At 36.5% G+C, this 15890-nt stretch overlaps 1 protein-coding gene across 2 annotated transcripts in view; it reads right to left on the reverse strand.

The window, feature by feature from the left end:
* Window positions 1-15890, reverse strand: part of LOC149226188 (putative serine/threonine-protein kinase PBL22) — a 153877-nt gene that overhangs the window by 98301 nt on the left and 39686 nt on the right. For both annotated transcript variants that reach the window (XM_089377425.1, XM_089377424.1), the window contains exon 3: window positions 63-134. In XM_089377425.1, the coding sequence (XP_089233551.1) occupies window positions 63-134 (72 nt within the window). The remainder of the gene's footprint in view (window positions 1-62; window positions 135-15890) is intronic.

Below are 15890 nucleotides of genomic sequence, written 5' to 3' on the forward strand. Positions count from 1 at the left end.
GTCGAGCATATTATTCTGGAAAATAATAAGAAACTATAATTAAAAGACAAGAAATGACTTACAAAGTGACCAAACTCGTCAAATTTTGAAGGGCAGGAGAAATAAATCCATCTAGCTTGTAGCCCGTGAGTTTCCTACAAATACAAGCACAGACAAGTAAAGAATGTGCCTTTTTAAGATCCTTCTAATAATATTCATGAAATTAAAGTAACTGTTTTATGACTTCGACATGGTGGGTTATAAGATTCTAACGTGTCCTTGGATCGTTAACATGGACGAGCTTTTTTGCTTTTTGGATGTTTAATAGAAAGGCTTAGGTTATCATAACATCAAGAAATAAGATAAAAAGCATAGGATATGCAATAATTGCAGTGTTTATAACATACCACTTCCAAGTTAACATTTATAAATGTTAGAATAAATAACATTGTAGATCCATTTTAAATCTGGATTTATCAAGTACTGAGAAGGATCAATTTTCTTAAGTTGTGAACTTTTTTATTATTTAATTTCATGTCATGTATTAATTATTTTATATTAAATGGTAAAAAATTTACACCCTATGAAATTTGATCCCTCTCAATGCTTGATAGGTCCAAGTTGAAAATGGATTTATGCTGATAGGTCCAGGTTGGAAATGGATTTATGTTGGTTTGTTTCTTCAGATGTTGTCATGTACATGTATATTGTTGAGAAAAATGATACCAAGGAAGTGTTTCCTAGTGCATTGACCTTTTTGCCTAGGAAAACACTTTAATACCTGTTTTATCATGTGACAATAATATTAATATCATGGAATTAAGTCACTTTATGAGGTAGTACATGTGCTAGGTATTTTTCAATAAAGTTACTTCATGTTTTAAATGTGATTTTAGGGAGAAAAAGTACAAAGTGACTTTTAATATTAAAGTGACTTTCATGTTTTGAAAGTGACTTTATAAGAGAAAAGAGTGCACAATGTCCAAAACATGGCTAAGAGTTCTGTAAGTAACAGAGAAGGAGAAGCAGCTACAACCAGGAGACAAGCCCAAAATTCTGCTAAGGATCTGGCACGAATCCTGAGAATTTCGGGCAGAGGTTCAGGCCATATTTGTAGGAATTTCAGACCAAGTTTTGGGTGGTAAAGAGGCCAAGACTCTAGCAAAGGGGCCTGCGCAAACTTGTGGAGCAGCTGAGTGTGATACTCAGCGTGATTCTGTGGTGAAGAGAGGTTGTTCGAACCTAGTCTTCAGCCAAATATAGTCTCAGGGCCGAGATCTAAGGACACTTTCCAGGCCAAGTTTTAGTGGTAGGAGGCCGAGATGATAGCAGGTTGTCAACACTATGTATGGAGATTGGCAGAGTGTGATTCTCAATTGAATCACGTTGAGGATAAAGGCAGGTCAAAGCCCTCTTCACTATGATCTTCTCACTGTCACAGAACGGCGAGAATCCCAACGTAGTGTGGGTCAAACAATGGCACGAAAATTCTAGAAAAGCCTGCTCTACCTGGCTCGGAAATCAAGGCATTGACAGTGGTTTTTATGCACAAAAGTCAAGCATATATCAGTCAGAGTTTATGACTGCGTGGAAGCTCAAATTTCTATGTAATCTGTCAGTGTTTTCTTCAAGCCAAAAAGGGAGTAAAGTTGATTTTCTCTCTGTTATACAAATTTCCTTAAGAGCAATTAAAATCTTCTTTAGAACTAGTTTTCTCCTTGTGGGTTTTTCCAAGGTCATTAGACTGAAAAATACTGTGTAAATTTATGAGTGTACTTGCTTGTTTTATTCTGTCATATCAACTGAAAAGAGAAATTGTATAGGTAACTTAAATGTTTCAAATTAATTTGTATTCAGTATCTTACATCATCTAACAATTATTGGGGTTGTGGACATTAAACCTATGCAAAAATCTTGACACTGGGAGGGCTACAACAAACACATATTTTCTACATATATATGTAATTATTTATTTTTTATTTAATTATTTTTTTGTCAGGTAAATATGTTCATACATTTTTTTTTGTCACGTAATGTTACACGACAACATCTCCTCCATATAGGGCTATAGAGCACGTCGCTATGCAATCAACTGTGAACAGACTTTAACCTTTTTTGTTCGTTGTCAACTAATTAAAAACAATCATTTTTCTAATTCCATTAACAACTCATGAACATAAACATAAAGGCCTTCAACACTTGTTCTCGCCCCTTTCAATCTCTTTCACTTATCATCTGCTGGGGGGTGTCGTTGGCACATAACAAAGCTATTTTTCAGGATGTCTCAACTTCACCTAACCATGTTGCCGCAAAAGCCCTTGCTATTCTCAATCATTTTCCTCGAGAGAAAGGTTCTGAAACTATTAGAGAGGAGTCGCTTGACCCAATGTTTTAAAACTCCGACTCGGCCGAGGGTCGACTCCAACTCCGATTCCGACTCGGTATCGACTCGGCTGGCTCGATTTCAATGACTCGATCGTTGTAAAAATTACATTAAATATTTATTTTTCATAAAAACACAAAATTTTAAAGATTTTCATTCATGTTTCCAAACACAATGCATTAGAATATAGATAGAAGACAACACATGATCAAAGTAGGCTCATGAAAATATCCATTATATCAAAATGGCACCCAGTGCACTGTCCAATACATACACGATGATGATATAGAGATCAAAACAAAAACACATAACCAAGGAGGCTATAAATGGCCTCTACAACAAAAGTCTGTGACCAGTACTACTGGATACTGCTAGAGTTGCCAACATCATCTGGCTCAGTGTTACTTGGGAGCAGGAGCGAAAGTGGGGAGCAAGAGCAAAAACGGGAGCGGGAGTGACATTTTCAAAAGCTCCCGGTTTGGGAGCAAATCCCGAAGGAGTTCGACAACCAATGTCACTAACATCAAGGTACATAGAGGGATTGGTGCTCTTGATTAAATACGAGTTCCATATCCTAATACATGACAAAATTCAATGGAAACATTACAATCCCCCAATCCTGAAATCCTGAAAAACTGATAAGTCTACTGGATTTTGAATGAAATCTAAAATTCTACTTTCTCCATATGAAATCCAATGAAGCCGGAACCACTCTCAAACATCCTGAGTCATTTCATGGTAATGTTAAAAATTTAAGTAAAAGGATGAAAATGAAGATTAAGGAGAATGTCACTTTTACTTTAAGAATTTAACATTACCATGAAATTTGAATAGTATATCAATACTAGGAGAGGGGAATGGACCCCAAAGACCAAAAAACCAATTAATAAAACCACTTGTAGTCCCCCACACTCAGAAAAAAATAAAAAAATAAAAAAAAAAAAAAAAAAAAAAAACATAAAAAAATAATTAAAAATTGCGTTTTTGGGGTTCACTGGCTGCATGAAGTGACCCGGCCGAGTTGATATGGACTCAGCCGACCAAACCGGTTCAACAGCCGAGTCGCAAATTTTTTACCGGCTTGGACCAACTCGGCCGAGTCAGTTCCGAGCCGGCCAGCTTTTAAAACACTGGCTTGACCAATCCCAACCTTGGGGCTATTTTGATGGTGCTTCATGTGATCAGGGTCAAAGGTGTGGAGGTGGTTGTCCTTTTCTTATCAACGCGTTCCTTGTTCGTCAAAAATGGGTTTGGTCAGGGGATAAACAATCTGGCAGAACCAGTGAAGCATGACTCGTATTAGACCCACGCGTACCCGCGTGTCTTGGCAGGTTCTATACTGAGTCGAGTCACTCGCATAGAACCCGTATTTAACACCCGGACTTGGCGTGTATCTTATAGAACCCGTCTATCCGTAAAAGACCCACGGTTATTCTATAGGACCCATATGGAACCCGCCAAGCCTCAAAAGGCACAAAATGTTCAATTTTTTTTTATTTTCTTTTTCTTTTTTGGAAATGAGGTGATCTATCTGTTGCACTCCAATTAGACTTATACCATCTAGCTCTTTCAAATCTTTACTTCCTTGAGGTACACATCCAGCCACTACCAATGGCTTCTTTGCAGCTCTACCCTTGTGAATCAAGGTCTCCATGGCTGATTGACTGGGTGACTTTACTGTGCATCTGTTCTAAAAGCATATAGTTATTCACCTTGTATGTGCCATCCATGTCCATAGTCCTTGAAACCCTCCTGAATTCTGACCAAAGATCTTCAATTTCTTTCCGTTATAATTCTTTTAAGATTTGTATAGTAATGCACTTGTATCTACCAGCCAATGGGCTTTATTTCTCTGCACCACCACCTTCTTGGAAAGGAAATTACCTCTTTAGAAGAAAGTTACATGCTTGCTAAATGTCAGTTATGCTCCAAAATAAAGTGAGGGATCAGGAATGATCCTTTGACTCAAAATAGTTTCAGAGGTGGGTGTACATGCTTTTCTATTATGGTGCAATTTTGGTCATACTTGTCACTCAATTGAATGACCTTTAAACTTGCATTCTTGGGGTCACACGTCCTATTTGCTAGCACACTTTAATACGTGAGTTTGATTTAGATTTAGAGTAGAGTTTTCTTTTACTGTGCTCTTTGCTGGTAGTGAATTATGCATTCATGCATTCCTTTTATAGTTGTTGATGCAAGTTAACTTATTTTGATTGTTTGTGAATGTTAATCAAATTTCAATTTATGTACAGCTTGCATACATTTTTCTCGAAGTCCCTCCTGAGTTTTGTAGAAAAGTGTCAATCTAACCTTCCTCCTTTGAACTAGGTTTAATGTCCCCTATCTAGTATCAACATCTTCTCTCTAAACTTCATCACTGCTTTATCTTTCTCCTGCTTGGTGAAGTTTGACGATTTATGAACTTTTTTCATTTCCTGTTGTGGTGGTTTTGGTGGTAGCCCCTCATCTTACTTTTGCTTATGCAGGGCCCCTTGTATGTGCTTATTTTGAAGGATGTAATCTCTAGTCCCTTCGACCTAGTTTCATCTTTAGTGGTGAAGAATGTAATCTCTAATCCCTTCAACCTAGTTTCATCACTGTGAATGTAATCTCTAGTCCGTTTTGTGCTTAAAATTTACCATATTTTAACGTTTTTTGTATTTTGACAAGTCTTATATGAATCTTACAAGGGCTGTTCCCAAGTCTTATACGAGTCGACGAGTCAATGTCGTGACAAGTCTTATACGAGTACGAGTCATGCAACATTGAGCAAAACTTCTTGAATCTAAATATCTTCTAATTTTTGCAAAGAAAAATTGTTGTGCTACTTTACAGGTTTATGGTGATTCTATGTTGATTATTAACTGGATTAACAGAGTTCAAGCATGCATAAATCTTCTCCTAGCACCACTTGCTAAAGACACATTGAAAATCAAAGACAGTTTTACTCATACTTCCTTTACCCACATTTACAGGGAGCGCTACCAACATGTTGATCGCCTATCAAAAGAGGGTCTTCAACTAGAACAAGATCTGTGGCAGATCTTCGAGTAAGTGAGGGCAGTTCTTTTGAGTACTTCCACAGACCTTTCAGGGATCCCATGGGAAGGCAGGGCTGATCTATATTTACGATCATTGACTCATGTTTAGTTTTTGTTCATGATCGCTGAGTATATATATCTGGGCAGTTATATACAGCTGTGAATGTCTTTTCACCCTCTCACAGTATGCTTAGAAATTGTTTCTATAACAGTTGAATATATTGTTATATATTTTAAAATTTTGTACATAAAGTTGGAAGCTTATTGATTAGACACTATAAAAAGCAGGAACACTCTGGGTATATCTGCAAAATGTAATTTTTTATCATTTTTGAAATGAATGAAAATTACGGGTTTTTTCCTTTGGGAATAAATATAAATAACAAAAAAAAACTCGTGAACAAAAATACATATTCATTACTTTTCTCTGTCAACTGCATTTATCTTGGGTGGTTGGAAGGAATGCTTGGGATCCTCCCCACCTAGGTTCAATTCCCGCAAGTGACCTGATGAGCTTTGATGTAATGGCTTCAAGCCTTGTTGTTGAGAATCAATAGTCCCTCAAGGACCGGAACATGTATATACCACATATGAAATATAAAGATATTTTCGATGTGGAAAAAAAAATGTATTCATTACTTTTCTTATTACAAACTAATTAATTAGACATCTTTTTTCCTATTTCTAGGATCAACTCAAAATCATAAGTAGATCTATGTTATTAGTATTATTGACATATGGTTATATTTACAATCTTTTCTATTTTTAGTTCCAACTTAAAAACATTAATTTAAATTTACTTTAAAGTCGACTTGTATTTTTTTAAAGTAAATTCTCAGCACTAGTATTCTTGAAATATGGTAAAATTAACAATCTTTTTTATTTCTAGCTCTAATTCTAAAACATGAATTCAAATTTACTTTAAAGCCTACTTGCATTTTTTTAATTTTTTAATGTAATTAATTTTTAAATTATTATTTTTTTCATTAATGCTACATGACAACATCTAAAGCCTACTTGTAATTTTATTAATGTAATTATTTTTTAATTTAACGTTACCTAACGCTACATGACAACATCTTCCCCATATTGGGCTGTAGAGCACCTCTCAACACAACAAGCTTCATTATGGAGAGGTTCCTTTCAGCCTTGTGAAAAGGAGACGGTATATAATACATGTTTTCCCTTTTCCTTTGTTATATTCACCTACAAGAGAGATGTTAGTATCCAGAAGCAAGCAAAATGTGTCCATGAGAAAAGAAAATATAATTTTATCTTCTTCTCTTCCACTGTTGCACCCAGAATAGAATTGATGGAAAGAAATATTTATTTGGTCAAATAAGTATTGACACCTAAGTGACTGCATGTGGTCTCAAGGTTGTCCTCTGCCAACTCTACTTATCTGCCACTCTGCCAATTCTCCTTATCTGCATATCCAGGTCAATCTTAAGTGGGGGGCCGTTGGAGATATGTTGTCTAATCTTGACTTGTGTAACCTGTAAATGGGCACCCTTGTGGATGCAGTGGTTAACTCTATATGCCCTGTGTGTTCTGCTTGTGCCCCCACTTGATGGGTATTAGGGCTAGCGTCAATGTGTCCTAATACCTATATAAAAGGCTAAGCTTCATTTATACAACAAGAAAATAAGTAGAGAGAAATATATCAATATTGATATCACCTTAAGGAATTACCCTTGTACCCATACATATCTCCTGTTATAGATTATCTTTCTTACAATCTGTCACTATTAAATGCTTTGGGTTTTATAATATTAATCACTCCTTAATGATGCCCTACCAATTCCAACATGGTATCATAACCTTGGCAATGCTCTGTGACACTTTAATTACATGCAGATCTAATCTTCACTATCATGTAGTATGATTATGGAATGCTTGAGCCCAAGTGTCTCAATCTAAGCTGTGAAGAACCTGCCGGAGAGGCATTGAAATAGTTGCACACTGATTTGCAGCTAGATAACCTGTCTGTGCCCCCCGCTATTGTGGTGTTTAATAAAGCAAAGGAGTGGTTGGCACTTGATTATTTGGAAGTTTCAGAGTTATTCTTCAAACAAGTTAAAATCTACTGGAGGCAAGGGTGATATATTGGCACATTAAAATATGTAACCTGCACTTGTGAAATTGTTGATTGAACTGCCCCAGTTGGATGTGTTTAGCAGCTGCAATTGGATTTTTTAGTGGCCATCAACAGAAACAACACATGTTTCTGCCAGCTCATTATGGCAAAGAAAGTTTTAGGGCATTTCCGGTTAAAGCAGCAACGGCTTTATGGAACATTCTCTATCATGTAATCTTTGGTATTCTGTGGGAGAGAGTTGTCCACCTTCCTCTTATTTTTTAATCTGTAGCTTAAACTCAGTTTTCCAACTGATTTTAGAGCTGCAAAAGAAATAAGTATGGATATGGAAAGCCATAGGTTGGTATGAAAGGACTTCAGTAGCAAACAATACATGGCGCTTCAGCTATTTTGTGCTGTTGGATGAAAAAATAGTCAGTCTTACGCTTCCAAAGGGTGGAAACCGTTGTTCACTTTTAGGCATGTTACATGTCTCTTTGAATGCAGCCAAATTTTCAATTATACAATTACCATTTTCCCAATCTATTACCATCTTTGAGTTTCCAAATGCTTGAAGGGAATCCATACCATTTTCCACTGCACATTTTATGATTACTTTTAGAAAAGTTCAATATATATATTGAAAACACAAGTGAATTTTGGAGAGAAAAATGGCAAAGTGAAGATTTTGAAAAGTCACCGTGGTATTTTCTTCATTAAGGGTGAATTATTATGTATTTAAGGTCACTTCTATCGTTTGCATCACCTTTAATTTTGAAGGGGGGAGCAATATTTTTTCCAAAGGAATTTTCGAAGGAGCACTTAATTTTCTTCCAAGGAATTATTTTTGCAGATGATTTGTTAGGTCCCTATAATACTAGTGATTACCCCATTACTATTGTAGTTATATCCCTTATTAATATTGTTGTGCCCCTATTGTTCCCATATTGTTATTACTGTGCCCCATAGAATCCCTCTATTGTCATTTTTGTGGCTTTATATTATTATTGTTAGGTCGGCTGGGTTATATTGTGACTCCTTAGACTCCTATATATAGAAAGAAAGTTTTGTCATTTGAATCATCAAAAGAATCATTCATTTGTGTAATGTAAAGGAGGTTGCCCCCTCGAAGAGGTTGAATTCTAAGGCGTTGATCTATCTTTTCTATCTTTTTCTAAGCTGGTTTCATAACATTTGGTATCAGAGCTTTGGATTCTAGGGTTTCGCTGATCCAAATAGGTCATCGTGGCATTTTCTCTATAACTTTTTTTCTGCGACAATTCAGAAGTGAAAAAAAACCCATTTGAGACGAAATCGCACTGAAGCTTGTGTCCAAATTTCAGAGCTTTTCGCTCTATATTTACGGAGATATGATCTGAGGAAGTTGGTCTTTTTGCAAACTCCTGAATTACATTCCAAACAGGTGACCTGGGGAAAATCGTCATAACTTTCTCTCTGAGCATCGGATTGAAGTTTCGTAAGAAGGTACAGAAAGAGGACAAACTGTAGTTTCTTGTATATATTTTTCAGAGCCAGAGGTCGAAGCAGGGACACGTGGCATGTCGTACAAGTTCGCTCTACTGAACTAGTCTATAATCAGGTCACTAAGGGAGATTTGGCATAACTCTTCCTTGGAGAATCCAATTTGGATCAGACTGGTGGCATTGGAAAGAGGACACAGCGAGCTACTGCAGGTCGCAATTTCAAAACTGGATGATCCGAAATTACAGAGATACATCAGAGGCAATATCAAGCTCCTACAAAGTGAAAAAATGTGTGTATATTTTTTTAAATTTTTGCTTAAGCTTGGTTTGAAAAATTATTTTGAAGAACTCAAAGGGCATAGTAGAGCATTATTATCAATAACTGATGCCCCGAGGAAAGAAAATGCAAACACCTAGTAAGCAACCTGAAAGTTCTAGCATGACTCATGAAGAAGAGGAAGAAATGCTACATGATATATCAAAATTACTAGACGAAGTGCAACAAATGTCACTCTCACAAAAGCTAACAGAAGCTAAAATAAATGGCGTGGAAGCTAAGATGGATGATTAGAAGATAGATTTGAAGACAGATTTGACAAATTTTCTACAAGAAATACTTACAAATGGTGAAAGGGTAGTAAAGGAAACTCATGATCCGAACAAAAGAAATGTTAATCATGATTTCATAGACTCTAATGTTGGATCGAAGACCCACCATATTCCAAAAATCGATATGAGGAAGTTTGATGGCAAGGATCCCGCAACATGGATATTACAGATGGAGCAATTTTTCGATCTCAATAATGTGCAGAACACACAAAAGGTACGTATTGCAACTTTATATTTAGAACCAAATCTGTTTGTATCGTATCAATGGCTTTGCTCTCGTAAACAAATTATCACTTGGGAAATTTTTACGGAAGAATTGACAGCACATTATGAGGATACAAAAAGCAACAATTTTTTTAGCCAATTGATAAGTCTCAAACAAAAAGGTTCAATAATGGAGCACATTGAAGAGTTCCAAAAATTGAACATAAAGGTCAAAAATATTCCAGAGGAGCATAGGATTAATGTGTTCATAGGGACTTTAAAGGATAATATCCAACATGATGTACTCCTTTGGGAACCTGATTCATTAGAGAAGGCATTCAGGTTAGCACGAAAAATGGAAAGCAAAATTATGGCAACTAGGAAGCATACCATTCACAACTATAAAGATGGAAGTGTTGTTGATCCTAGTTTTCCACAACCTATAAGGTTGACACCACAACAATTGGAAGAAAAAAAGAGCAAAAGGGCTTTGTTACAGTTGTGATAGCAAATACACTAAAGGTCATAAGTGTGCTAAGAAGAAATTATTCTACATAGATTGTGAAGAGGAAGAAGAAAAGGAGCAATAAAGGTCAAAAGAAGAAGTTATACTCCAGAAACAAAGCTTAAATAAAGAAGAAATGAATCCGACCATATCTTGTAATGCATTGGCAGGAATTACCACTCCTCAAACCATCAAGATAGAAGGACAAATCAAGAAGAAAAAGGTAATAGTGTTGATTGATTCAGGAAGTACCCACAATTTTATTCATTGTAAGGTAGCAAAAGAATTGAATTGCTTCCTATATGCAGCACCAGAGTGTCAAGTGATGGTTGCAAATGGAGGAAGAATAAATTGCTCTGGAAAGTGCCATAATATCAAGCTATCCATGGGAGAATATGTATTGACTAGCCCAATGCTTTCCATTCCAATGGGAGGTGCTGAGGAGTCCAATGGCTACAATCCTTGGGTACAATAGCTTTTAATTTTCAAGAACTTTTCATGAAATTTTTTGTGGAAGGAAAGGAAAGTTGAATTAAGAGGTATTGCAAGGAAACAGGGAAAGATAATCAGCTCTAACGGTATGACAAAGCTTCTAAAAAATGAACAAAGAGGTGTAATTGCACAATTATGTTCGCTAGATGTTTCCACATCGAAATAATCTATTTCTCCAGATCTCCAAAAAGTCTTGGAAAATCATTCCAAGGTATTTGAGACTCCCAAAGGTCTCCCACCTATTCGTGATCATGAACATGCTATTCATCTAATTCCAGGAAGTGTTCATCCAAACATCAGGCCGTACAGATATCCCTATGCCCAAAAGAGTGAAATTGAACATATGGTTGCAGAAATGCTAGAGGCGGGTATAATTCAACCTAGTCAAAGTTCTTTCTTTGCTCCAGTAGTATTGGTGCACAAGAAGGATGGATCATGGCGCATGTGTCCGAATTATAGGGAGTTCAACAAGCTCACTATTAAAATAAGTTTCCCATTCCTGTCATTGATGAATTACTGGATGAATTGCATGGATCAATTTACTTCACCAAGTTGGATCTTCAATCAGGATATCATCAAATCAGAATGAAGACTGAAGACATTCCGAAAACAGCATTTAGAACTCATGAGGGTCATTATGAATTTTTGGTCATGCCTTTTGGCCTTACCAATGCACCTTCTACATTTCAAGGTTTGATGAATTCCATTTTCAAACCCTTCCTTAGAAAATTTGTGTTAGTATTTTTTGATGATATACTAATCTACAGCAAGTCTTGGAAGGATCATATTGAACATGTTGACAGGTTGCTACAACTATTGGAGGAGAAACAATTATATGTAAAAAGATCCAAATGTTTCTTTGGAGTACAAGAGGTGGAATATCTGGGTCATATTGTATCTCATGAAGGAGTTAAGGTAGACCCTAGCAAAATTAAAGCCATTAAGGAATGGAAAATCCCCACATCCATAAAGCATCTACGAGGATTTCTCGGGTTGACAGGGTATTATCGCATGTTCGTTAAAAATTATGGGAGAATAGCAACACCTCTAACAACATTATTGAAGAAAGGTGCATTTTCATGGACTCCAGAAGCAACAAAGGCCTTCGAACATCTTAAAGAGGCAATGTGCCAAGCACCGGTCTTAGCTACACTGGACTTCACAAAAACCTTTATTGTGGAATGTGATGCTTCAGGAAATGGAATTGGTGCTGTTTTAATGCAAGATGAAAGACCCATTGCTTTTGAAAGTCGTCCAATCAAGGGAAAGTTTTTACACAAAGCCATTTATGAGAAGGAAATGTTGGCAATACTACAAATTGGTACTATGGCTTACAAATTGGAGCTATGGCTTACAAATTGGAGCTTTCTGCAACTTCTCGATTGCACCCAGTTTTCCATGTTTCATGTTTAAAGAAGGTTATAGGCAACAAGCTCCCAGTTCAAACAATATTGCCAGAACTTGACGAGGAAGGAAAAATTATATTGGAACCGGAAGCAGTCACAGAAACAAGAACTCGACAGCTACGAAATCGATCAATTTCAGAGTATCTCATCAAGTGGAAGAACTTATCCGCTGAAGATTCCACATGGGAGGATGAGAATTTTATACAGAAGCATCCATAACTACTCAAGCATTGACGACAACACTTTTTTGAAGGAGTGGGGCATGTTAGATCCCTATAATACTAGTGATTACCCCATTACTATTGTAGTTATATCCCTTATTAATAATGTTGTGCCCCTATTGTCACCATATTGTTATTACTGTGCCCCATAGAATCCCTCTACTGTTATTTTTGTGGCTTTATATTATTATTGTTAGGTCAGATGGGTTATATTGTGACTCCTTAGACTCCTATATATAGAAAGGAGGTTTTGTCATTTGAATCATCAAAAGAATCATTCATTTGTGTAATGTAAAGGAGGTTGCCCCCTCGAAAAGGCTAAATTCTAAGGCATTGATTTGTCTTTTCTAACTTTTTGTGAGCTGGTTTCATAACATGATTGGTTGGTTTATGATGAATAACTTGTTTCTCCTCTCGATCTTATACTAGTTGAAACGGGTGGAATCGTCCTTTTTTAATTTTCTTCCAAGGAATTATTTTTGCATGAGGAACAAATATATTTTCATGTGGGGGTCCTCACACTCTTGGTGCCCTGTCTAGACATTTTGCACCATTTTCCGACAATATTGATGAATGCAGAATACCTAATATATATATATATATATATATATAGTGGTTGTTAAGTAGATAATTGGTTTGTTTATGATGGATAACCTGTTTCTCCTCTCGATCTTATACCAGTTGAAACGGGTGGAATCATCCTTTTTAAATGTGTCCTTTCTGCATGTATATATAGAATTAAATGCAGCGGCAGATCTTTTGTCCAAAGAATGTTTGAGTTTGGAATATAATACAGCCAGGGTCCAGGAGTTCAATGAGGGTATTGGTATGCCAAGTCAGCACTGGGAAGTCAACCTGATATAAATGCATTTTTAAGGGGAGTGACTTTGGTTTTGAAGTTGTTTCTTTTTCTTCTTCAGTGGCAAAATAGAGTTAATTGCTGATAAGGCAACGAACAGTTCCAGTTTAATAGTGCTAGCTGTTGTTTTAGCTCTCAGGCTATATTTATAGCGACTAGTCTCATTAAATGTTTCTGCTTTTCTATTAACAACGTAATTAAGCCTTGTTCCTGAGAAAGGCAGAGAGTAAGGATATCCATTGTGCATTATAGCCAGTTTTTCTCTTTTATTTTCAATAAAAATTTCGATGGAAGCTCTTCAAAGTAAAGTTTGTAAGCCCTGTTCTAAAAAACTGAAATCAGTTCTGATGGTCTTACTAGGCCCTAGGGGCAGTTTTTGTTTGATTATCTATTGAAAGTTGGAAGATTCATCTGTGAAATGTACACTTTTTATAATAGGTTATGACATTTTTCTAAGGAAAAAATAACAGACATGATAGTTTCAAGTTCATTAGAGTTAATTCATGATCAGGTCAAATTCCAACACAGTGACACACCCAAAAGTCTGCATAAACTTGATAGTATCCAAAGTCCACCACTATAGAATATGAGCAAAGCAAAGCATCTTGCCATGGGCCTTTTGGAATTCTCCTTGAATTTGACAGTAAGTAGAAGTCATATCCAAGAACTTACATATTTTTTCTTGTCCTTACATGGAAGTACATGGCCACTTGTAAAAGCATTTACTTACAGGGTCAAGGTAACTAGTAGATAAGCATATATTGGCTCACAGGTACAAGCAAGTATTTGATTAGATGTAAAGTCTATTAATTGTGGTTCATTTCTAAATTGTAATTAAGAATAATCAGGCACAAAGAAACATAGCGAATTAACGCTTGGAAGAGGCTAGATGAATCTAAAAAGGCACCTCTCAGATAGAGTACACTATCCACCATATCAGCAAAGTCCCATGGTTAGCATTATTCATGAACGATCCATGTCAGCAGGGCCCCATTATGGATGTTAACTCGTACAACTGCACAGCAGCAAAGAGAGTGCGTAAAGTTTAAGAAATAAAAAAAAGTATATTTACCCCTCTTCTGCCTCATTTCGTTATCATTCTCATTCTCTTTTAATCTGCATGAGTATTAAATGCATTACACTTGGGTTTTGGGGATTCATAAAGGTATCACCTTCTCTTTGTGCTGCACTTGTGATGTCGTCTTTGTGAGCATTTATAGTAAATTTGCATGCATAACAGAAACTCTCCCACAATACACACTGATCTGCATCCGTGACTGATTATGGCACATTTTACTAAGGTGGTTTGCTTATCTTGAGGAGCAAACTACAATTAATGAGGGCAACCTATATTTATTACATAATTATAAGGCATGTTTATGAGCAGCAACTCGCATTTAATGTAGAATTGAAGCAGCAGCTTCAATTTATTATAAAAGACCTGGACTGCACCTTACAATTTTAAACTGCACCCAACCAGGAAAGCATCGCAACCAGCTGGAATTGTGGCCTTAATAGTTCTGGAATTGGACGGCAGCTTGCAAAAATAGTAAGAAATGGTACTGACACCTGCATGTTTGGCCCAAATTTGTGGAGCACCCCACAAAAGTGGAACAATGACTTGTATCAGCAGTATTACCGAACATGATTACAGTCTAGCACTGTTTCTTACCCAAAGTTCGTTTGCTCAAAACCTTGTATGCGTGGCTACATAGTAAATTGGTATAACTATGGTACATTTCAAATGTGTACTTGGTGATGTCTATCAGAATAACGATAGTTCATGTACCACATTCATGATTTTACATGTGTTCTATATGATGACTGCAGGCACATTATGAACGATAGCCAATATATGGCCTTAGGGCGATGTATTGAGTTTCAAATTTGAATGCATTTCAGACATGGATGATCACGGTAAGCACCAGCTCATCCATGATTTTGTTGTTTAAACCAGTGTTGCACATATCGCGATATTAATGCCGAAAGAGCCTCTGCCGATATTATCGCCAGAAAATATCGCGATAATTTGCCCAATCTAATTTATCGGAATAATTAATCATCGCAAGATGATGGGAAATTATCAGCCTGTTACAAAAACCAAGATAAAAGTTGCGGTTTGGGATTTTCAAAGATCATTTTCGTTTTCTCTTGTGCTAAGATGTGTGAGTCTTATGACCATTTTTCATCAAGCAAAGAAGGGAAAATCCATAGTTTTCTTTGTCATCAGCTGAGCATTTTTGGAGTGGAGATTTACTCCAGTACATTCATGCAGGGGAGCGGCTCCCCCCCCCCCCCTCCTCAAACCCTCTCTAAAAGCGTGCTCCCGACTCGAAAGCGACCCCGGGAGCACGAGCGAAAATTTCGCTCCCTAGTCTTTTTTGCAAATTGTATTTTGCAATAACATTGCAAATGCAATTTTTTTCGAAGAAACAAATAATTTTTGAGTGAGGCCGCCTAATGATCAAGCCTATGGCCCTAGTATTGATATGTGATTCATGGTAATGTTAAATTCTTAAAGTAAAAGTGGCATTACTTAAATTTTTAACATTACCATGAAATGACTCATAATGTTTGCGAGTGGTTCCGACCTCATTGGATTTCATATGGAGAAAGTAGAATTTTAG

The sequence above is a fragment of the Pinus tabuliformis genome, chromosome J, assembly GCF_031772625.1.
Source record: "Pinus tabuliformis cultivar Carrire ecotype Pingquan chromosome J, CPIR1, whole genome shotgun sequence".
Lineage (NCBI taxonomy): Eukaryota > Viridiplantae > Streptophyta > Pinopsida > Pinales > Pinaceae > Pinus > Pinus tabuliformis.